Source organism: Trachurus japonicus, chromosome 24 (assembly GCF_045865225.1).
Source record: "Trachurus japonicus isolate A0001 chromosome 24, Traja_1.0".
NCBI classification, from domain to species: domain Eukaryota; kingdom Metazoa; phylum Chordata; class Actinopteri; order Carangiformes; family Carangidae; genus Trachurus; species Trachurus japonicus.
Genome location: NC_140930.1, coordinates 2,963,073 through 2,987,842, shown reverse-complemented (window position 1 = coordinate 2,987,842; position 24,770 = coordinate 2,963,073). Strand labels below are relative to the sequence as shown.

General features: G+C 41.5%; 2 protein-coding genes across 6 annotated transcripts; one reads left to right on the top strand and one right to left on the bottom strand.

Annotated features, from left to right (window-relative positions):
• Nucleotides 1-1,399: 1,399 nt before the first annotated feature.
• LOC146961141 (protein CEBPZOS-like) lies at nucleotides 1,400-6,081 on the top strand. 3 transcript variants are annotated; one of them, XM_085770753.1, is made up of 4 exons: nucleotides 1,400-1,505; nucleotides 2,340-2,457; nucleotides 2,609-2,653; nucleotides 5,891-6,081. In XM_085770753.1, the coding sequence occupies exons 2-4, from the start codon at nucleotides 2,340-2,342 to the stop codon at nucleotides 5,971-5,973; spliced, it is 246 nt and encodes an 81-aa protein (XP_085626879.1). In that variant the 5' UTR covers nucleotides 1,400-1,505; the 3' UTR covers nucleotides 5,974-6,081. The 3 variants fall into 3 exon arrangements, with proteins under 3 accessions (XP_085626879.1, XP_085626880.1, XP_085626881.1); XM_085770754.1 differs by having other exon boundaries at nucleotides 1,455-1,509; nucleotides 2,318-2,457; XM_085770755.1 differs by having other exon boundaries at nucleotides 1,467-1,525; nucleotides 2,318-2,457.
• cebpz (CCAAT enhancer binding protein zeta) lies at nucleotides 6,046-24,557 on the bottom strand. Of its 3 annotated transcripts, none has more exons than XM_085770750.1 (19): nucleotides 24,321-24,557; nucleotides 22,672-23,013; nucleotides 21,291-21,875; nucleotides 20,120-20,434; nucleotides 18,586-18,893; nucleotides 16,434-16,665; nucleotides 14,639-14,917; nucleotides 14,048-14,101; nucleotides 11,378-11,480; nucleotides 11,205-11,264; nucleotides 11,013-11,079; nucleotides 10,176-10,282; nucleotides 9,846-9,906; nucleotides 9,498-9,736; nucleotides 8,654-8,698; nucleotides 8,228-8,305; nucleotides 8,054-8,124; nucleotides 7,706-7,787; nucleotides 6,046-6,233 (listed from the first exon to the last, which is right to left on the bottom strand). In XM_085770750.1, the coding sequence occupies exons 1-19, from the start codon at nucleotides 24,528-24,530 to the stop codon at nucleotides 6,046-6,048; spliced, it is 3,426 nt and encodes a 1,141-aa protein (XP_085626876.1). In that variant the 5' UTR covers nucleotides 24,531-24,557. The 3 variants fall into 3 exon arrangements, 2 of the variants coding, with proteins under 2 accessions (XP_085626876.1, XP_085626878.1); XM_085770752.1 differs by having other exon boundaries at nucleotides 8,654-8,704; nucleotides 9,513-9,736; XR_015035203.1 differs by lacking the exons at nucleotides 6,046-6,233; nucleotides 7,706-7,787 and having other exon boundaries at nucleotides 8,074-8,124; nucleotides 8,645-8,698.
• Nucleotides 24,558-24,770: the final 213 nt, after the last annotated feature.

The window sequence follows — 24,770 nt, the reverse complement described above, 5'->3', positions numbered from 1 at the left end:
TGATGTTTAATTTCACTTCCCATTTTGTACAGTTCCACATTTTACTTCACTGCAACACAACACACACAATGTCCATTTTCTCTGAAAATATAAATAATTTGAATGTCAACATACACATTTAGAGGGTAATCAAATCAAACTAGACTCCAACTTTGTTATTATAAAACAAAATGTAAAATCTTGAAAAGGGGCACCCTCCCCTCCCCCCCGGGCGTCTACACACGCAAACACATGCTCGCACACACACGCAGGCACGCACACAAACATGCACACAAACGTACAGTACACAGGCTACAGTTTGTGAAGAATCCAGCTAGCTAGCTACAGCAAGCTAATATAGCTTAATGCTATTATCGTGACATAAAGTCAGCCAAGAAGTTTTTTAAACTGGTAATAATACATTTCTTACAGCTAATTAGCTAATAGGTTAATTATGTTAGATGGTGTACATTTTTTTTAAATCAGAAAGTTTTACTTGCATGGCTGGAGTCGTTACCGGTAATTTAAAACAATATAGTTTAACAATCTCAGCTGGCTTTCCATTAGCATGTAACCTCGTCTTCAGTCACTGTCGTAGTAAACATTTCACAACTCATTTGCTGCAGTTATTCAGCTTTTTATCACCATTCAAACCAACGTGTCTAACACATTAACGTTATATTGCTCGTAATTAAAGCAGAAGTAAGCGGAATGTTTGTGTATACGTCTTAAATAATAATCACTTAATCACTTAAGTTTTGTAATCGTTTCCTGAACATAATGGTCTGTTAAATAGCTGTAGGTAACGTTATGGATGCACAGTGTTGTTTTTACTGATAACCGACGCCATGCTGTGAGTGTCCGTGGCTTGTCCCGTGGCTGAGTTGCTGTTGCCGCGGTACAAACTCGATCCTCCATCCTGACGTTTTTTTTCTCTCTGCCGCTATAAAACCTACAGTCTATTATGTATAAAACACACACTGCATCAGTAGGTGATAAACTGTTGTAGTACGCTGACAACATCGCTAGCTAACACCGCTTTATCACTATTTTTTTTTTACAGTCTGGAGGTAACCATGACAACCGGTTCTTTCTGCAGTCAGGTTGCGCACGAATCCTGACTTAAACATAATTAACATAATAAATCTCAACGTAAATTTCTGTTTCATTCTGACTCAGCGCTGTTAATTGTTCAGCATTCATATAGTAGGGCCTAAGTATAGGTCGTTTTGACTGACATGACATAAATAAATGATAATGTTAAAAACAGAAAGAACAACTGATTCATGTCCAAAAACATTTGCAATTTGTTCAGAGGAAGGATAAATTGCTAGACTATTATGATGGTGCACATATGACTAAAGTTGTGGAGGTTGAACTAATAGTTATGAGAGTCTTCATTCTGATTCGAGAAACGCACCAAAACTGTCGCTCGCTGATGTTTGTACCAGCCGAGCTTCCGTACCTGTTAGCCTCAGTTAGCCGTTAGCTCCCGTTGAACAACACAAGGACAAGGCAGCGACACGGTGAGTGTGTGTGTCTTTCTGTGTTTGTCTCTGTGTGTAGCGACTAGCGAGGTGAGTTTATTCACTGTTGTGTTGTTGAACAGGAGGTTTATGTTAAAACTCTGATGGTTAAATGAGTTAAATCTTCTCCACTGTGTTAAACTGGCACCGGGCTCTCTGAACTCACGTGTGTTTAACAAACAGACTGTTTATAAAAGACAAACGGGTTTAACATACAGAGTAAACGGGTCAGTGACACATGAAGGTGAATGAGGTGGTAAAATGAATAAAACCACAAATAAAAAGACTAACCAGAGAACAATCAGGTTGGGATTGAATGTTTATATACAGTACAGGTCAAAAGTTGGGACACACCTTCTCATTCAATGTGTTTCCTTTATTCTCACTGAAGGCACCAAAACTATGAATGAACACATGTGGAATTAACAAAAAAGTGTGAAATAACTGAAAACACGTCTTTTCTTCTTTGTCTTCTCTTTCTTCTTCCTCTCCTTCCTCCTCCTCCTCCTCCTCCTCTATCTCTGCCTCCACCAATTCTAGTTTCTTCAAAGTAGCCCCCCTTTGCTCTGATTACTGCTTTGCATTCTCTTGATGAGCTTCAAGAGGTGAACCTGACCTGAACATGGTTTTCACTTCACAGGTTGACAGCCTTGTCAGGGTTCATTAGTGGAATTTCAGTGAGAATCTACAATGTAAATAGTCATGAAAATAAAGGAAATGCATAGAGTGTGTCCAAACTTTTGGCCTGTACTGTATATATGTTTTTATTTATTGAACAAGGAGATTAAAAGAAAAAAGAGCAGTTAATAAAGTTGTGTCTGTTTGTGTGTCCAGATGTGTGGTAAACCTCTGGAGCCTCTGGCCAAGCGGCTGATGAAGGGAGTGATCGTGGTGGAGCTGCTGGGAGTGTTTGGAGCTTACGCCCTGTTCCACCGGATGAACAACAGCCAGGGTACAAACACATCTCAACCTGTCAATCAGAGCAGCTTTTATTGTTTATAAATGATTATTTTAACCCCCTCGTCCTGCTCAAACTGAACTTTGTTTATTAATGTTGATTTGTGACTTCATCATTCAACCTGCTGTTGTTTTGTTTCCTCCAGACTTCAGACAGACCATGAACAGGAGGTTTCCATCCATCCTGGAAGGTGAGAGGACGACAAACATCTGGACTAGTCTGACCCAATCTGAGAAATCCAGATTTTAAATTACAGCATTTACACTTCAGCCTGTGGTTGAAGCCACAATCTGATTTAACTTCACCTGGTGCTCATGGTTTATACTTAAAGGGATTGTTGGCAAATTTGCTACAATCCCTATAGTCATAGCAGTAGGTTCATTACCTTTAATTATCATTATCATGTGAGCTGCAGGGTATTTCCATGTTTCCCTCATCAAACTCATCAAATACACAATCCAACAACTCCACAACGCTCTGGTGGACAAGTTGTGAGCTGCACATTCACCACGCTATGAGATAATAACACAACGTTACCACACAGAGTTGTTTTAGAGGGAAATGCAGAGACTGTTGATGAAAAACTGTCCCTGAAGGCAACGTGCATCAGCGGTTTTGCATGAATTTCCCTCTAAAACAACAAGGAAATATTCATGTAACATTACGATACATGAATCAAATACTCAGAACTACTTTCTCTTTTGAAATCCCTCCGCCGAGCAGCCGTGTCTGGAATGTAGTTCCGGCTGCATTTCCCTCTAAAACAACTCTGTGTGGTAACGTTGTGTTATTATCTCATAGCGTGGTGAATGTGCAGGTCACAACTTGTCCACCAGAGCGTTGTGGAGTTGTTGGATTGTGAATTTGATGAGGGAAACCAAGAAATCCCATAATGAGCCTCCGTAGCATAGCTCTGAGCAGCTCACGGCTCTGCTCCGTCGTTCTAAAAACAGCTTGCACCGACAATTAAAGGTAACGAACCTACTGCTATGACCAGGGTCCAAAACTAACACTCGCCACTCGCCAATTACGGGTAGATTTTGTCTCTGGCTGGTAAATTTTTAAGACCACTCGCCACTCTGGCGAGTTATTTTTTTACCGACGAAAATTTAATTTTTTCGTTACTGGTGGAGAACGATGCTGGTAGCTATGTTGTTTCCTGACAGAGTAATGTGTCTTTCCAGCAGAGACGATCTTTGGTCAGGTAAGCGCGTCAGGCCGTCATTCACAGCGTCGAGGTGGATAACTGTTGTTACTGTCGTACCCGTTTGTGTGGTTTAGCGCGCCCGGTAAAAAAAAAATGCTCTCATTGCTTATAGGGCAGTGATCAGCTCCGGTGACCGCGGCGCTGACTGTTTATCCCCGTATTAATTAAAACCAGACGCGGCCCGACACACGGTGCTGAAGCACGGACCAGCGCTGTCCAACTTTTAATTCTCGGTCCGGACTCCGAACCCGCGCGTCTGGTTGGACACGTCAATCGCTCTGGTCGGACCTCACCGCTGACAACATGTGTGCGCGCGCGCCTGTTTGTTTGTGTGCTCTCTGTGAGAGAACGAGAATCAACACTACATTACCCCCCCCCCCCCCCCTCCACACACACACACACACACACTCTGAGAGCAGACAGGAAAGACAGTAGAGCAGTGTTTTTCAACCTTGGGATCAGGACCCCATGTGGGGTCGCCTGGAATTCAGATGGGGTCGCCTTAAATGTCTAGTAATTGAAAAAAAAGAAATTGCTGATAAAAATATTTTTTAAACTAATTATTAGGCTATTCTTTAAACAAAAAAAAAATATTAAAAACACCACACACAATCCTAAACAACTGTAAGAGAGAGAGAGAGAGATTTGAAGCAATGATAGTTCATTTGTTTATATTCTGTCTGTTCAGCAGGTGGTGGTGGGTTCATAATGGATTAGAATTGTGTGAAGAAGCGTATCTCAAAGAAACTGGATTTTTACACCTATTTTGAATTTTACTCGAACACAAATACAAATAGAAATACTTCCCCCCCCTCAACAAATACAAATACCGGATGCTTTGCACACCCCTAATTGCTAGTATTAGTGCATACTACTAAAATATTGATTGAGAATCGCATATAAGACCCAAATGACACGTTAAATAATACTGATAGCAATATACATCACTTAAAACGCAATTTTTACTTGGTTGGCTGGTAAAATATCTGCCTGGCTGGTAAAAAAATTCACTTACCAGCCATCTGGCTGGTAAGTGAAAAAGTTAGTTTTGGACCCTGGCTATGACTATATAGGGGTTATGGTGAGAGGAGAATTTGCTAAAAAAAAAATGTTGAACTATCCCTTTAAAGGAACAATCTGCATTTTTTTATTAGTTAAACTTCTTGAAGGAAAAAGAAAAACACAGATAATTATTAACAACATGTTTTAATTTCGGTTTCTTCATCAACACAGAAGAACTCTTCTTTGTTTCTCTTTAATCGTAGAGTTAAAATAGAGGAAAATCTCTTGTTCTGTTAAGGAACTGGAAATGTTTACAGAGAGAAACACGGCGTAGCCATGGTAACCAGGACAAACAAACGTCCCCATGAGTCAAAGTCCCCATGAGTCAAAGTCAAGAGATTTTCCTCTATTTTAACAATATATAATATAATATATATATAGGACGAATCTCCTTGTTGTTTACAACTACTTCCGGGTAGAAAACCAGCATGAGAAAAATAGTAACGGACGAGAGTTTCGCTATATATTTCTCATTTTTCATGTCACTATATCACCGTTTAGACTAATCTGATGTTTGTAAAGTTTATAAAACCAATGATTGGACAAACATTACTATTTACGTGTGCACATTTTTGTAATTAGTCATGGTTATCAGAGATTAGCCGGGCTAACGGTTAGCTACCTGTTTAACTTTAATAACTCAGTGACTCAATAAACGCTCCATGAAAAAATATTTTCTCCAGCGGATATCTGAGTTCCAACATGACTGAGCTAACTGGAGTAGTTTCATGTCGTGTCCCACAACGGGAGGGTTTTAACAGCTGACGTCCTGGTGTTAGCTTAGCTACCGCCGTTAGCTTAGCTACCGTTAGCTGTCCCTGTCAGCTGAGCCACTGATGCTTTCTAGACACTGTGATTCCCCCAAACTGAATAAATACAACACATAGCAACACAAAACACACACACAGAAATAGTAATGTTTCTTCAATCATTTCAGATTTGTCTAAACGGTGATAGGGCGTGAAAAATATGATATATAGCTAAACTCTCGTTCGTTACTATTGATCTCATTCAGATTACGTGCTGGTTTTCTACCCGGAAGTAGAATGTAAACAACAAGGAGATTCGGTCTATACTGTATGTATATATATATATATAAACCCTTAACCATGGCTCCTCCTCCTCTTCCTCCTCTCTTCTTCTTCTTCCTCCTCCCAGTTTACTACCAGTCCAACGAGTGGGCCGGCGTCTACGGCGTCCGAGAGAGAGACCACCAGACGTGGGCGAGCAAACAGGACTGAGGCGCTCGATCCGCCCGGGATAAAAAAAAAAAAAATGTCCACATGAACAAAAACACAACAAAAACCAAGCAGCTACTTCTTCCTCTTCTTGTTCTTGAACGCACCACCTCCTCCTCCTCCTCCTCCTCCTCCCGTCCTGGCGCGGCCGAACGGCGCCGTCTTCCTCCGGGTGAAGCTGCTCTTCTTCTTGCGCAGCGTCTTGGCGTCGCGGCCGTGGATCCAGTCGTCGCGCTGAGACTCCCACTTGAGCTGCTTCAGACCTGCAGCCGGCGGAGGGAGAGCAACAACAGGACAGAGCTGGTTTTTACTGACGGTCCCTGAACGCAACATTCAAATAGCTGAAAATCTGAGTCGGTGAATCCAAGAGTTAAACGACAGAAAAATAATCGTTTGATAATTTAGAAACACTTTCTATTAACGACGCAAACATTATTAAATCATCGATAATCCAACAAATGTTCATCATTTACTCACACTTTATAAATAACTGGTTTATTATTGATATAATAAAAGCTTTATAAATGATGAATCATTATTTATCAAGTGTGAAAATACAACAAAACACATTATAGATGAGTTTATGAATCCAGAGTTAAACATTTAAAACTGTTTTTTAAATAAATGAAATAATGTTGAAGTGTGTATTTATTACAAAGTGTTACCAATAATCAAATTTCAAGCAAAAATGTTGAAAACCTGTGAGATATTTTGTTTAAAGAAGATGTTGCTGCTTTTCTTTGTTCTAAACTGAATAGTTTCACTTTTTCATTGAACCAAACTATATTTATTGGTATTTTTTACTTAATCAGCAACAGTTTATATAATATAAACATGATATATATAGTAAATGACTGAATAAATGACAATATCATTTTTTTGTGATGAGTTAAACGTATTCATTAATACCATTAATAAACAGCTGTAATTAATGAATCCTGCTCCTCACACGTCACAGTCTGTTCTAGTTTGTTCATTTTTGTCCATCATTTTTGTTCTGTATGAACTGACTTTACAGGATCTGAGAACATTAATGTTGTTTTTTCCACATTAAAGGAAGAAGTTCATTTCATTTTTATTTTTCTCTGTTGTGACTCTGGATGTGATTTGTTTTTCTCTTCTCTGTGGAGAAGTTTTAATTCATTAAACTGAGCTGGTGTCCAGTGAGCTGCTGCCGTCGTCTCTGAGTCTCTGTCACATCGAGCTTCAGTAACAGACAGTAAATAAATATTTAAACTATTTATCAGACAGTAAATACACACCTGATCACCTGAACCACATCTGGTTTTATGGGGTTAAACTTTATAAACATTATCCCACCAAAACTGATTTATAAACTCTTCCTAAGTTAAAATATTCATGTTGTGTTGTTTAAGAATGAATATGAACGTGTTTTCTTTGCATTATTATTATTCAAGGTCTGAAAGACAGTCATTTTCTGCCAATAATATAGCATTTATTGGCAGAAAATGACAATAAATATACAATATGACAATATTTTTATTTCAATTTTGGGAGAAATGTTGTCAGTAGTTAATAGAATAAAACTAAAATGTTAATTTTACTCAAACTCATAACTAAATAGTAAAACCAGACAAACTCATCATTTTGAAGTGTGACCTCCTGCAGTTTGACTCAGATATGTACGTGTCTGTTATAATGTACGGTGTCGTCATGGAAACGCGTGTTAACGATGTCACTGTGAAACCCCCTGTGATGCGTTCAGGTGCCTCACCTGCTCGGTCCGTGTTGGCCATGGCGTTCAGCCCGACGTTGTCGAACTTGGAGCCGGCGTTCTCGTCCAGCAGCGAGCCGAACTGACAACAACAACACAACAACAACACGTTTAACACATTTATACAACAACACACAGATTATTGATAACTGATCGGCTGTTATAATCAATATTCAAATTCAAATTTTATTTATTTATTTATTTATTTATATGGCAGCTTTTATACTATATATTATGAGTAAAAACATGAAACTCTGCAGGTTTCATGCTGTTTTTTAAAATTTCCCACCCAGATGTTTAAACAATCTCTACAGTATCTTATTGATTATTGATTGACAGGTCTCTCACCTCCTCAGCAGAAGTGAACATGGCGCCGTCCTTCTTCCCTCTCTTCTTCTTCTTCCCCCCTGGTTTAGATCCTGTCATGGTGATCAATCAATCAATCAATGAATAAACATTTCAAACCAGTTGATAATCAATAAACACTTTGATTGATTGGAGAAACAGAAGCTCAGTTCTGACCCAGCGCTCCGGCGACGTCCAGCTCCTCTGACGCTTTCCTCTTCACCTTCTTCCTGGTCGGAGGAGAATCCATCGAGTCTGAGGAGGAAACACAGTCGTCCTGAAGAAAACACTAAACTCACTGATGACTCATCAGTTCTGCATGTTATTGATCTGCTGATTGATCTTTGTGGGCGCGTTACTTAAAAAGAAATTAATTATAGTTACTTGTTAACTTTTTATACATTATTAAAGCAACTAATCACCAGGAAAAGTAACTATTCTATTGTCAGTAATGGTAACAGCGTTGTAACGGGGGAAACATGAACTTCTTTGACGACTGTTACTGAGAAAAGTAGAGCCGTTTATTAAAGACATCGTTATTCTCATCACTGGTCACAGACGAATCGATCCTGTGATCAGAAGGACGAAGGAAACTTTACTCACCATCAAACGCAGCTTCATCATCATCATCGTCGTCATCCTCCAGCACTGGAACTGAGCAAAGAATAATAATTAGTAATTGTAGCGCTACATTATGTAATAATAATATAATACACCTCATGCTGTAAAAACAATGTATTTTGTAATTAGTTGTTACATAATGCATCAAATTATAACAAAATGTGGGCGCAGCATGTTTTTAATGGAGAAAATATATTAATTCAATGCAATATGTAACAACTTATTACAAAATGCAGCAAGGTTAATTATTACATGTTGCGTTCCAAGAATTTAATTACAAAATGCAGCAGATTATTACATCATGTGTTGCTATGATGATAAATATCTATAATCAGGATCCAAGTCAGATCTTTGATATAAACAAAACAATTTCTCACGTCACACTTAAAAGCAGGGCACTTATTACTCAGTTAGTCTCTTAAAAAATGTATTTTACCTCTTAACGCGTTCTTAAAATCTTGTGAAATAGGAATTTGGGGAATTTTTTCCATTGATCATATAGGATAGGGTTCACCTTTATCTAATGTATTGTACTTGACCTGGTCTTTTTATATGTGGAAACTGTGTTGTCTGTCTATTTCATCCATCCCTCTATCTACTGTATCTATTTGTGTCATTCTATGTATCAGCCTTGTATAGGAGTCTGTGTTCTGTGTTTTCTGTGTATTTTATATATTATATGTTGGGACTGCAGATGGAAATGAGCCGTGAGCTAAATCTGGTGCAACCATCTCTTCATATTCTTGCAAATGATTGTCATTGCACACTGTCCCTTAATAAACTAAATCAACTAAAATAAACTAAACACAGAAACGATGTTGAACACTTAAAGCTCTGTTACCTTCATCATCATCATCACCAAACTCCCCCCCTCCTCCGTCAGGGTCCATGAAGGCCCCTCCCTCGTCCTCCAGCTCGTCTCCAAACTCCTCCTCGTCCATGCTGCCCAGAGAAACCTCCTCGTCGTCCAGGTCGTCCACGTCCGAGTCGTCCGAGTCATCAGAGTCCGAGTCCCCGCCGCCGCCTTTCTTCCCCTTCGCCGCCTTCTTCTTCTGCTTCACGTTGCTAAGAGACGAGAGACACGGAGGAAACCAACGACGTCGTTAAAGAATCGAAACACGGAGCTGAAGTTAAAGCTGATAAACCATAATCTGTAATAACAACAACAACTCACCCAGCGAAGTCCAGATCGTCGTCTCCAAACTCAACGAAGTACGAGTCGCCCTCACAGGAATCTGATCATAATAAATAATCAAATGAAACTTTCATTAATTAAAATGTTTTTACTAATTTTTCATTTTCTCCAGTTCCATAATAATTTGATTTGGAGTTAAACTGTTTATTATTCTTCCCCATTCTACAAACATCTCATTATAAATACTTTTAAATATGAATAAATAGGATTTTTATTGTTAAATGTTTCCATTAATCCATGATTTAGTGATTGATCGACAGTATTATTGACACTTATTGATCAGCTGATCGTGTTCTCGTGTCGTCTCACCCAGGATTTTCTCAAACTCGTCGTCGTCCACGTCCTCCACGCTGTCGTTGTCTCCGTCTGCACGAGGACGACGAACTTTCTTCTCCTGCTGACGCTTCTTAAAGAAACTGGAGACACGACAGGTTTGTGTTTGTGTATTGATCTGTATCTATGGAAATATCTAAGACCTTTAAAACACATATACTGATATTTAAAGGGATAGTTCAAGATTTTGGCAAACTGGCCATTGCCAAAATCCCCATATTTACCTTTATTTGTCGGAGCAGAGCTGTGAGCTGCTCAGAGCTATGCTACGGAGGCTCATTATGGGATTTCTTGGTTTCCCTCATCAAACTCATCAAATACACAATCCAACAACTCCACAACGCCCTGGTGGACAAGTTGTGAGCTGCACATTCACCACGCTATGAGATAATAACACAACGTTACCACACAGAGTTGTTTTAGAGGGAAATTCATGCAAAACCGCTGATGCGCGTTGCCTTCAGGGACAGTTTTTCATCAACAGTCTCTGTATTTACCTCTAAAACAACTCTGTCTGGTAACGTTGTGTTATTATCTCATAGCGTGGTGAATGTGCAGGTCACAACTTGTCCACCAGAGCGTTGTGGAGTTGTTGGATTGTGTATTTGATGAGTTTGATGATGAGGGAAACCAAGAAATCCCATAATGAGCCTCTGTAGCGTAGCTCTGAGCAGCTCACGGCTCTGCTCCACCGTTCTAAAAATGACTGCTATGACTATGACTATAGGGATTATGGCAAAATGTTGAACTATCCCTTTAGATAAGTGAAAGTGAAACCTCAGGCTCAGGTGGAGCTTCAGGTGTGCGACTCACCGGTAGAAGAAGATTTCATCCACAGGAATCTGACTCTCGTCTTTAGACAGAAACTCTTCACAGTTCACTGACGGAGAGAGAGAGAGAGAGAGAGAGAGGGGACGGTCACTTCACTGACACTGGGAAAAACGAGCGCTGCTGATAAAAACATGTAAATCAGACAAGAAAAGGAGGAGGAGAGGGAGGACTGACCTGGTAAGGAGTCGACAGGGAACCTCTGTTTGGGCCTCAGCGCTGCAGAGTCTGTGTTTTCTAAAGGAAGGAAATCGATCAGACTCAGGTTTAGTTTCATGTGTTTGTTTTATTTCATTTTGTTCATTGATGAAATGATCAATAATCAAATAAATAAAACAGTGGTTTCCTACGTTTGCCCTTGAGCTGTTTGGGGTTTCTGAAGACGAATCTGTCCAGGAAGCGGATCAGGGTGAAGTCCTGCAGCGGGTCACCGGAGTACTGGATGAAGTCGCCCTGAGCAAACACAACAACAGGTTGGTTACTGTGGCTCCTCTAGTTAAACGTATTTAAAATGTTTATATACAGCTCGGGAAAAAATAAGAGAGCACTTTCACAAATGTTTCTTAAAAGCATCTCTACATGTATGACAGTCATTCTTTTCTTTTCTTTTTTAAACACCAACACAACTCATTCTCCTTAATAAGACTCTGATGAGGTCATCACCTGAACCACATCTGGTTTTTTAGGAAGATTATAAATAAAAACCACTGCTGGGATTAAACATTGACAATATCCCACAAAAACTGGTTTATAAACTCTTCCTGAGTTAAAAATATTCTTGTTGTGGTGTTAAGGAATAAATATGAACATGTTTTCTTTGCATTATTATTCAGTGATGTTGATAGGTTTTCAATGTAGTGAGTCCCTGGGACCCACAGGTGGTGATTTGGGTGGGTCCCTGGGAAATTCAATGGGTCCCCAATAGGGTTGTCATAATACCAGAATTTCTGTAAATTTCCACGATTCTCGATACTTATTCGATACCACAATTAAAAAAAAAACTAGGGCCTGGGGATGCAAATTATCGATTAATTCATTAATCGATAGTTGATGGACCTCATCGATTCATTAACTATTTACTGATGAGCAGCTATTTTCCTGAGAACCTAAATTTAAGTTTAAGTTTAAGCTCAACATTCCTTATACAGGACTCTACACTAGTATTTGTTAGTATATTTTTAGAGCACAGCACAATGAAAAATGTTTAAGTAACACGTTATTTAACCTTTAAATAATGTTGAGGGTCCAATGTGACCCATTTTTACATTTAGGAACAGTAAAAACACCCTAAACATTTTTCCTCTGACTTTAAATTGAACTTGTTCTTGACCAACACAATATTTGATACAGATTAAATGGTCTTTCCTGCCACTACACTATGATGATTACTGTATTTACTTAAATCACAGCAGCATAAACTGATTTGTTTAACTCAACCTGATGTAAACATTAATAAAACTCACACAGGCAGCCCCATGTTGTCCCTGTGTGATCAGGGATGTGATTGGCCAAGGACAAAAAAGCAGGAAATTATACGGACCCATAGCGCGACCATGGGAGCGCGACACGGCAACAGTGCAGCCATTACACACAATGACATAAGGAGAGAAAAACCTCAAAAACAGCGTGTCAATCAATAGGTGCAGATATTATTACAGTGTGTGTGTGTGTTGTAAATATCACACACACTGTCTGAGAGCCAGAGAGACAAGAGAGAGAGAGCCAGTTATGGCAGGTGGAATTAGCACTTGATATTGAACTTATTTAAAAGGAAAACAAACTACTTGGCTCCATTTTAATATTTAATGATGGAAAAAAAGTTCTTGAACCATTGAGACCGTCCAGCCAAATGTGTGGTACATGTCTAATATATTTTGTAGCTGCTTAAGTAAATTTAAGAGAAAGAAAGAAGCAGATTTAGTACTGACTGAGGTTCCTATCATTGTAATGGCAAGAATGGCTGGAGTGTATGAAACTTAAACTGAACTCAGAACTGGTCTAGTGGGGAGCTGTGGCTGGACAGCCCCCTTTACAGCAGGTAGCACACGCACGCACACACACACACAGACACCTGTTGCTGCGCTGTCTCTCTCTGTCCCTCGGATCTCTGGACTGTTGTTTTGGGCTCTAAGCATGGACGGCCCAACCCGTCCGGACGCGCTGGTTTGAGCCGGGTTCGCGCCGAGAATATGACTCGGTGAGGCAGGGCTTTTTTTTTTTTTTTTAACGGGTTTGGACTGAGAATTAATGCTCGTCGTAAATGTAAACACACTAACGTCAGCGCGTCACGTGCAGCACCACGCCGCTCCAACAAACACTACGGCGGCAAAAAAAAAAAAAAAGAGAGAGAAGAGAGAAAACTACCGACTACCGCCGCTACGTCTTCTTGTTACGTTGCTGCTCAATGGTCGGGGCAATATCAACACCTATGGCTGTGTGGGTTAAATGGTGGATAATGGCCGTCCGCCGGTCATTCCCATGATTTTAAACACGAGTTGTTGTTAACAATGTATCATTTTTCATGGGAAAATGAGGTGCGTCCCCGGGACGCATGGATAGTGAGTTTACTGCGTCCTGTTAGATTTTAATGCGTCAGGGACGCAGGACGCGTACCTAGCAACATCACTGATTATTATTATTCAAGGTCTGAAAAGACTTGATATTTTTGTTATTTAGACTAGTTTAGTCATTTTCAGCCAATAAAAGCTCTAAATGACAATATTTTTATTTCAATTTTGGGAGAAATGTTGTCGGTAGTTGATCGAATAAAACAACATTTTTTTAATTTAATTTTACTCAAACACATACCTATAAATAGTAAAACCAGAGAAACTGATCATTTTGGGGGTGGTCTCTTCATTTTTTCCAGAGCTGTATATATATTTACACATATACTGTATATTTAAACATGTATGATCTCTATTTACTGTTCATATATAAATATGTACAGATATTTATGATGTGAGACCTTATAAATAAACCACAGTTTGACTTTAAGTAGAAAATCTTTGGACTTTTACCTGCAGGATGGTTTTAGCGAACAGCGACACGGAGGGATGGAAGTGCAGAGTGAGCTGCAGACACACAAACAACAACAAGTAAATAAACAAACAAACAAACAAACATTCAAGAGAAACAGAAACTGGTCAAACATCCTCAGAATTTTACTTCCTGTTGAAAAACATCACTGAGAATGTAATTATCTACATTTTCATTTAGTTTTATCCTGGAATCAAATCAATTCAAATGTATATTGTCTGTCTGTCTGTCTGTCTGTCTGTCTGTCTGTCTGTCTGTCTGTCTGTCTGTCTGTCTATCTATCTATCTGTCTATCTATATATCTATCTATCTATCTATCTATCTATCTATCTGTCTATCTATCTATCTATCTATCTGAATGTAATAACATAATGTTAAATATAGTGAATACGATCAATAGGAACATTAGAATAATATTTAAAACTTAATGTAGATCAGCGGTTAATTTGTTTGATTTTATCTGTTCTCATTTACCTATTTATTCTTTTATTGATATTTTCTCTCGTTATGTTTTAGTTTCTTCTTCTTTTTTGTGTAAAGTTATTTTAATTTTTTATTTTATTTTGTCTCACCCTCTGCAGCTCCCACAGCGTGGAGTGGTCGGCGCCACAGAACAGCGGGTTTCTGTGCAGCGGGTCATAGCGCTGGAGGCTCTTCCCTCCCTCCAGGTTCTGGTGATGAACCCATGATGCCGTGGGGGCGGGGGCAGGTTTAGGCTCCGCCCCCTCTGCACCTGTAGCTCCTCCTTCCTCCAGTTTGTCTGCGTCAACAAAGCGCTCCTCTTCATCATCATCATCATCATCACCGTCCTTCTCTTCGGCGAGATCTTTGAACTCCTCCTCCTCGCCGTCCTGAGACGAACAAACAGGAAGTGACGTTTTAATTTGAAAAAAACAGGGAAAGCAACATTCAGCGCCACTCTTTATACTATGTCTTTAAGGGATGTCACGATTACTTGTTTTCACGATTAATCGCGGTATTATTAAACGCTACAATTAATTTATCACAAAGATTCCTAAACACCGTCACTTTCCGAAAAAGATTATTTCGGAACCATCATGTGCGCCAAAGTAAAGGAAAATGCACAGATACTGGTCCAGTCACCTAATGTAACGTTGAATCGGTAGGAATTTAAAAGTTTGCATGTCATTTGTAATTAGAAAAAACAAAAAAATGATTAAAATAAACTTAAACACTTGGTAAAGATGACAATTAAAGGGACAATGAGGAGTTTCTATTTGGTTATAAAAAAGTCTCATATTAATGCGGACAAATCTCCGTTACCACTTGTTAATGGTCCATTTTAGATAAATCTATGGTTTTGTCTCTATGGTTATTTTGTTATTATTAGTGGTGGTGGAAATGCTGGTCGAGCCGACCAGCATTTCCTTACTTTCGGTTTCGTGGCGAGTCATGAGAATAACGCCGCCGAATTGCCGTTTATGGTGGGAACTACGACGGTATGTGATCGTCTTCCAACTTCTGACTTTAATTCTTGATGAATGAAAACATGAGTCTGTCTTGCGCCGGTCAAAGAATTTCACGGTGCGGAGGCTCATAAATGTAGTGTGGAAACACTTCGCTTTTCCAAAACTCCTCATTGTCCCTTTAATTCCCCTAGGAAATATAATTGGTCCTTTATTAATAGATACTTAAAGCAGAAGTAAGTGGTCCGGTCGTTTTCGCTAATGCTGCGTTCCAGGCAGGCTTTTGAAATCGTAAATTACAGCTTCAAGTCACAACTTACGACTTTGTAGCGTTCCAGGCAACCCACTCGTGTTTTTCCGACCTGTTTTACCGGTGAAAGTCACTATAACGGCCACTCGTAACTTCTGACCTGTGAACTCGTACCAGATCGAACTGGTACCACTTCACGGTCGGAAAAATACGAGTTTCCTTGAACGCACCATAACAGTCCTCGTCCCTACGTCGCCACATTCACGGCGTTCCTTGGCTGCACACACAGCCCTGCATGCCGTTCTCTCTCCTCATTGGATAAAAACTGTAGGATACGATAAATGTTTTCTCCTCGACTCAGAGCAGAGCAGAGGGACTGACAGACCCGTGTTTCAGACCAAACACTCTATGTAAGTGATTGCTGTCGGAAGATACAACTATTTAAGACTTATATTAACACAAATATATCACTTACTTCTGGTTTAAAATATTTTGTGTAAATATTTTGTAGCTTCGTAATTATTTAGACTATAATTGATTTTACACATTCATAGTGTTGGGAAATTAATTAATGCATAATTATCGTGATAATCGTAATACTGTGATTATTTCTCTGACAATAATCGTACCAAGAAAATCTATAATCGTGACATCCCTAATTTCTTTATATTTCTATGTTATTGTCCTGACCCCGTCGTCCTGCAGCAGCAGCTTCAGCCCCGGTTTGGCCTTCATCACCTCCGACACCAGGAACAGCGCTCCGCAGGCGAAGCTGGCGTTCTGCTCGGCGCTGACCTGCAGCAGACGCTTCACGAAGGCTTTGACCCGCCGCAGCACGATGTCGGCCTTCACCGACTTGTAGAGCAGGTTGAGGAACATGCTCTGTCTGGAGGAGGAGGACAGGCCGGGGTCCAGCAGCTTCCTGTTGGAGGAGGGGGGAATGAATGAATGAATGAATGAATGAATGAATTTATTTAAAACAGGGACAATGCACAAAAAAACATTAATCTTGTAAAACAAGAAGAGATGCTTTGAGCCAGGTTATAGCAACAATTGCTCATTTCCGCCTGTAATTTAATTCAACGACATTACTTTTTGCATTGAACTGAGCAGTTGTCTCAGAAACATCTTCTCACTGAAACTCAAAACCAAAATTCCCTCTCTACGTATATTGAATCACCACCGTCTCTCCGTCATATTGTCCACTCGGTGTAGTAGCGTGTGTTAACTGTAGAGGGCGGTGTAGTAGCGGTGTAGTAGCGGTGTAGTAGCGGTGCGTTACCTGTAGAGGGCGGTGTGTTACCTGTAGAGGGCGGTGTAGTAGCGGTGTAGTAGCAGTGTGTTACCTGTAGAGGGCGGTGTAGTAGCGGTGTAGTGTAGTAGCGGTGTGTTACCTGTAGAGGGCGGTGTAGTAGTGGTGTAGTAGCGGTGCGTTACCTGTAGAGGGCGGTGTAGTAGCGGTGTATTACCTGTAGTAGCGGTGTAGTAGCGGTGTAGTAGCGGTGTATTACCTGTAGAGGGCGGTGTAGTAGCGGTGTAGTAGCGGTGTAGTAGCGGTGTGTTACCTGTAGAGGGCGGTGTAGTAGCGGTGTAGTAGCGGTGTAGTAGCGGTGCGTTACCTGTAGAGGGCGGTGTAGTAGCGGTGTGTTACCTGTAGAGGGCGGTGTAGTAGCGGTGTAGTAGCGGTGTGTTACCTGTAGAGGGCGGTGTAGTAGCGGTGTGTTACCTGTAGAGGGCGGTGTAGTAGCGGTGTAGTAGCGGTGTGTTACCTGTAGAGGGCAGTGTAGTAGCGGTGTAGTAGCGGTGTAGTAGCAGTGTGTTACCTGTAGAGGGCGGTGTAGTAGCGGTGTAGTAGCGGTGTGTTACCTGTAGAGGGCGGTGTGGTGTAGTAGCGGTGTGTTACCTGTAGAGGGCGGTGTAGTAGCGGTGTGTTACCTGTAGAGGGCGGTGTAGTAGCGGTGTGTTACCTGTAGAGGGCGGTGTAGTAGCGGTGTGTTACCTGTAGAGGGCGGTGTAGTAGCGGTGTAGTAGCGGTGTGTTACCTGTAGAGGGCGGTGTAGAGAGCGGTGTAGTAGCGGTGTAGTAGCGGTGTGTTACCTGTAGAGGGCGGTGTGGTGTAGTAGCGGTGTGTTACCTGTAGAGGGCGGTGTAGTAGCGGTGTAGTAGCGGTGTGTTACCTGTAGAGGGCGGTGTAGTAGCGGTGTAGTAGCGGTGTAGTAGCGGTGTGTTACCTGTAGAGGGCGGTGTAGTAGCGGTGTAGTAGCGGTGTGTTACCTGTAGAGGGCGGTGTAGTAGCGGTGTAGTAGCGGTGTAGTAGCAGTGTAGTAGTGGCGGTGCGTTACCTGTAGAGGGCGGTGTAGTAGCGGTGTGTTACCTGTAGAGGGCGGTGTAGTAGCGGTGTGTTACCTGTAGAGGGCGGTGTAGTAGCGGTGTAGTAGCGGTGTGTTACCTGTAGAGGGCGGTGTAGTAGCGGTGTGTTACCTGTAGAGGGCGGTGTAGTAGCGGTGTGTTACCTGTAGAGGGCGGTGTAGTAGCGGTGTAGTAGCGGTGTGTTACCTGTAGAGGGCGGTGTAGTAGCGGTGTAGTAGCGGTGTAGTAGCGGTGTGTTACCTGTAGAGGGCGGTGTAGTAGCGGTGTAGTAGCGGTGTAGTAGCGGTGTGTTACCTGTAGAGGGCGGTGTAGTAGCGGTGTAGTAGCGGTGTAGTAGCGGTGTGTTACCTGTAGAGGGCGGTGTAGTAGCGGTGTAGTAGCGGTGTAGTAGCGGTGTGTTACCTGTAGAGGGCGGTGTGGTGTAGTAGCGGTGTAGTAGCGGTGTAGTAGCGGTGTAGTAGCGGTGCGTTACCTGTAGAGGGCGGTGTAGTAGCGGTCCGACACCGTCTGCTGCGAGTCCATCACCTGGAACAGCAGCATCAGCGCCTGCACGGCCGTGTTGAACTTGACCAGGTGGACGACCCTGAACAGCGTGTCCAGCTGCTCCTTCACCTTCTCGTCGCCGGCGGCGGCGTAGGGATACGCGCGGTTCACGCCCGACAGCAGCGCGCTCAGCATCTTCGACTCCACGTCCTTCTTCTTCACGCAGGCGCGGAAGAAGGAGAAGTAGATGGCGATGAGCTTGGCGGCGAGCCCGGCCTCGTCGTGGCTCAGCATCACCTGTGGGGATGGGAATTGATGAGAAGTTAGCGATTACGATTCCATTATCGATATTGCTTATCGATTCGATTCCTTATCGATTCTCTTATTGATTCTCATTGGGTGAGGGAATAAAAGAGAAATGGGTTTGTTTGCATTAAAGCAAAAGTAAGCGATATTTTTGTGTTAATATAAGTCTTAAATAGTTGGTTATTATGGTGCGTTCAGGGCAGCTTGTAACTCATGTTTTTCCGACCTGTGAAGTGGTACCAGTTTGATCTGGTACGAGTTCACGGGTCGGAAGTTACGAGTGGCCGTTATAGTGACTTTCACAGGTAAAACAGGTCGGAAAAACACGAGTGGGTTGCCTGGAACGCTACAAAGTCGTAAGTCGTGACTTGAAGCGGTAATTTACGGTTTCAAAAGCCTGCCTGGAACGCAGCATTAGCCAAAACGACTGGATCGCTTACTTCTGCTTTAATGCAGTGGTTCCCAACCATTTTTGGCTCATGACCCCTTTTTGACATCACAAATTTCTGGTGACCCTCAATCAAGATGAGCAAGCTCAGATATTTGTATATGCTGCATTTTATTTGATCTTGATTTATATTCAAGAAAGTGAATGTATAAAGAATATAGTTGTTTAAGATTGTGAAAAATAATTAGTTTATTTAATTAGGTTTTTTTTAAATCAATTACTAGACATTTAAAGCAGAAGTAAGCGATCCGGTGGTTTTGGCTAATGCTGCGTTCCAGGCAGGCTTTTGAAACCGTAAGTTACAGCTTCAAGTCACAACTTACGACTTTGTAGCGTTCCAGGCAACCCACAACTCGCGTTTCTCCGACCTGTTTTACCTGTGAAAGTCACTATAACGGCCACTCGTAACTTCCGACCTGTGAACTCGCACCAGATCGAACTGGTACGACTTCACAGGTCGGAAAAACACGAATTACGGGCTGCCCTGAACGCACCATAACTTCTTGGATACGAGAAAAGTTTTCTCCTGGGCTCAGAGCAGAGCAGAGTGACTGACAGACCCGTGTTTCGGTCCAAACACTCTATGTAAGTGATTGCTGTCGGAAGATACAACTATTTAAGACTTATATTAACACAAAAATATCGCTTACTTCTGCTTTAATGCGCGAGTTTCTGAACCAAACGGAATCGATAAGGGAATCGTTAAAGCAGACACACACACGATTCCAAGAACTGATCCAAGTTGGAATCGATCCCCATCCCTACTCACCTGGCTGAGGAAGCAGACGGCGTAGTACTGCGCCTTGGCGGCCACGTTGGGCCGGAACACGAGCCGCTCCACCTCGCAGCACACCACCGCCTTCATGTTGGGGTGCTTGTGCAGCAGCGTCTCCAGCAGGTAGGACGCCTTCGCCGCCGTCTTGTACTCGGGGTCGCCCAGCTTGTTGACCACCTGCACCAGCAGCGCCCGCTCCTGCTCCGGGCGCCCGCACAGCAGCTCGTGGGCCGTGCTCAGCGCCTTCGCCTTGGTCGCCGCCACCGTGTCGTGAGCCACCGTGTCCAGCGCCGCCACGAACTCGGCCACCTGGGTAGTGTAGAAGTGTAGAGTGGTTGGTTGTCAAACTTTTTTACATCACGGGCTCGTAAACTGACACAAATTAGACCACGGACCCAGAAATACACAAATATTTGTTCTGAGAGTGAAGAACGTTACTTTCTAAGTCAATGTATGTTGAAATTAGGGCCAATGCTGTGATTTTTAAAAAAAAAATATTGTACAGAAATATTTGGTAAAAAGTGGTACAAATTCTCAAAAAAAAAAAAAGTTGAATTCTCAAAAACAATTCTAGAAGTGGTGGTGGTAACATTTCTCAAAAAAAGTGGTACAATTTCTCAAATAAAAGTTTTTTAAAACATTCTCAAAAAAATGTGAGAAAAAAAAGTTATTTTTAAGTAAAAACAAAAATTATAATAAAAAAAAAGGGGTAAAATTTCTCTAAAAGACGTTTTTTTTAATTCTAGAAAAAGTGGTTACATTTTCCCCAAAAAGTTTTTTTTTTTAATTCTAGAAACGTGGTAAAATTTCTCAAAAGAAAAAAAAAAAACATAATAAAAAAGTGGTAAAATTTCTCAAAAGAAAAAAAAAGTTTTAAAAAAAATTCTAGAAAAGTGGTAAAATTTCTCAAAAAAAGTGGTAAAATTTCTCCAAAAAAAGTTTTAAAAATTCTAGAATAGTGGTCAAATTTCTCAAAAAAAAAAAAATTCTTAAAAAATTCTAGAAAAGTGGTAAAATTTCTCAAAAAAAAAAGTTTTTAAAAATTCTAGAAAAGTGGTAAAATTTCTAAAAATAAATAAATAGTAGTAATGTAAAACAACAGAAAAACCATAATAGAAAAAGTGGTAAAAATGTTAGATATTGCTAAAGAAGTAGAAGAACGTACATGGTGCTTGAGCTGGTGCTCGTAGTACCAGAGCAGCAGGCGGCGGTCGCGGGCGTCGCGGTTACCGCTGGCCTTCTCCTCCAGCCGGTCGAAGGGCCGCTGGCCGAAGGGCAGCAGCTTCCTGTGCGGCGGCAGCAGGTCGGACAGCAGCAGCTCGCGCAGCGTGTCCAGCGCCATCAGGCCCATCCGCCGGCTGCCCTTCTTCTTCACCATGGCGACCAGGTTCTCCACGTGCTCCAGCCCGTGCACCGGCGCGTCCTGCACCAGAACCGTCATGGCCGCCATGCGGTCGGCCAGCACGCCGGACGACACCACGGTCTTCATCCAGTTGGAGTTGGCTCCTCGCTGCAGCGTCTTCTTGCTGCGGTACAGCGCCACCTCGGCCTCCAGCAGCTGCTGCGCCAGCGCCCGGTAGCGGCTCGCCAGCGCCGCGTCCTGCGGCCCGCTACCGCCCTCGGGGCCGCCGGCGCCCTCGGACGTGTACTCCAGGTCGAACCACTTCCCCCCGGGCTTGATCAGCAGAACCTGCCGCGGCTGGAACTCGAACACGTTGGCGATCTGTCGGGCCTTTTTCCCAGAAGGCACCTGGGCGTAGGGATGTCACGATTAGAAACTTTCATGGTACGATTATTGTCAGAGAAATAATCATGGTACTACAATTATCATGATTATTAGGCATTAATTCATTTCACAACACTATGAATGTGTAAAATCAAATATAGTCAAAATATAACCACATTACTCATTGTTTACACAAAAGATTTCAAGTATCTATTAAAGGGACAACGAGGAGTTTCTCCAGCGGCAGAACGAAAAATTCCGCGACAATAAAAAAGTCTCATATTAATGTGGATGAATCTCCGTTACCACTTGTTAATGGTCCATTTTAGATAAATCTATGGTTTTGTCTCTATGGTTATTTTGTTATTATTAGTGGTGGTGGAAATGCTGGGCGAGCCGACCAGCGTTTCTTTACTTTCGGTTTCGTGGCGAGTCATGAGAATAACGCCGCCGAATCTCCGTTTATGGTGGGAACTACGACGGTATGTGATCGTCTTCCAACCTCTGACTTTAATTCTTGATGAATGAAAACATGAGTCTGTCTTGCGCCGGTCAAAGAATTTCACGGTGCGCCACCACTAATAATAACAAAATAACGATAGAGACAAAACCATATATTTATCTAAATTGGGCCCATTAACAAGTGTGGGTAACGGAGATTCATCCACATTAACGTGAGACTTTTTTATAACCAAATAGAAACTCCTCGTTGTCCCTTTAAATGGACCAGTATCTGTGCTTTTACCTTTATTTTTGCTTTATTTAATTGTGGTGTTTAATACTACGTTTAATTGTGAAAACGTAATCGTGACATCCCTACCTTGCCGTCTTTGTTCTTCTTCACCTCGGCTTTCTGCGGAACGCCGGATGTTTCTCCTCCTTCTCCTTTTTCCTTTGCTGCTGCTGTTGGAGTCTTCTTGGCTTCGACCTTCTCCTTCTTCTCCTTCTTCTCGGGCGCTGCTCCTCCGTCCTGCTCCTCCTCCTCCTCCTCCTCCTCCTCCTCGTCCGGGACCACCTGCTGCCCGCTCAGCGCCCTGATGCCCAGTTTGGTGATGAACTTCTCCAGCTCTCCGTCCTCCAGGTCGTCGATGATGTCTTTCCTCTTCCCTCCGTCCACCAGCTCGTTGGTTTCGTCCAGACCGGCCAGGAAGACGTAGTCGGACTGAACATCAACCAGAGAGAAAAGATTAGAGTGTTACATTTATGTCTTAATATGCAAAATGACAAATAATTAAATTCAATCATTGATTTCTCATCATTTTTTTCCCTCTTTTATTATTTTTCCTGTGTGTCGTCAACATTTCTGATAAATTTAGATAATGGAAAATGCACTTATTAATCTCTAGGTAAATTGACAGAGAGTTAATAAAAGACATCTTAAGAGTTTAGTGAATGTTTTAACACATTGTATCTTGTAAATAACTCAATAAACATGCTGCTTTTCTCTGTTTTATATTGATGTAGTTTATATTTATACCGTTCAATCAGGATCACTGACTGTAGGAACTTGTGCTGGACATTTTCTGACATTAAATGTTTATTTTCTGACTCAGTTAATCAGATTAAACAGCTGATTAAAATACAGTTTAACTCATGTCTGTTGCAGTTTCAGTTATGTTGTCAAGGAATTTCAGTTAAGATGATTAAATTCTAATTTAACCTGGAAAACTCAGATTATTAGTCACAATAAAGCAAACAAACTGCACCTAAAGAGACTAAAACAGGTGTATAAGTGTGTGGCAGTGTGTTAACAGACAAAAACATCCAGGAAAATCAGGTAAACCTCTCAAATTTTTTCCCCCCTTCGTCTGTTATTTTCCTGTTTGTCAGACATTTCTGTTAAATTTAGATAATAGCCTACAACATCCACTTATTAATCTCAAGGTAAACTGACAGAGAGTTCATCCTATTTGAAGAGTTTAGTGAATGTTTAATCACCTTATATTGTAAATAACACAGAAAGTAAATTGTTAAAGAGAATACCATGAGTTTTTCCACCACTGAAGAGTTGATTTTTATATTTTACTTTGCAAATAAACATGACATACTTGCTGCTCCCAGCCTCTCTAATATAAAAACACCTCTGTTTTATAATGATGTACTGTAGTTTATATTCCTATCAATCAGGACCACTGACTGACTGTAGGAACTTGTGCTGGACGTTTTTCTGACACTAGGCTATATGTTTATTTTCTGACAAACTATAGTGACTCAGTTGATGAGATAAACAGCTGATTATTCAGTGTAACACGTGTCTGTTGCAGTTTTATTTATGTTTTCAGGGAATTTCTGTTGAATTATTACATTCCACTTCAGAAAATGGACATTACATGAAAATACTCGGATTACCAGTGACAACAACGTTTATACACTGCCCTTAAATAGACTAAAACAGGCGTATGAGTGTGTAAACAGACAGAAACATCCAGGTAAACCTCCTGAACACAGTGAAGTTAACCCTCATATCACCTGAGTTCCTCCGAGCCGTAAAACCTCCTCCACACTGAACTCGTCTTCTTGTTTCTTGGCGGTAACTTGTCCTCCTCCTCCTCCTCTTCCCTCCGCCGGAGCTCCGTCCTCCTCTCCATCGCTGTCCCCGGCCTCGGGCTCGTTCTCCGCGGCCTCAAAAGTCACTTTAGTCGCTTTGTGTTTCCTGCGGTTCTTGTTTTTCGCTGCCATGCTGCTGCAGCGTGAAGAGAGACAGGACGAACGTGACCCGGATGTGGAAGGTGACGTCACGACGGCGCTTCCGAAACGTTTCCGTTATTATTATTTTTTTTTACCAATAATGAATATATAAATAAACATAGAACATTTTTCTTTCTTTTTTAAAAAATACATTTTCCCGCTATGTTGAAAACTTAAAAAAAAAGAAAAGAAAAGAAAAGAAAAAGAAGAAAACTCATCCTGTTTCCGTGC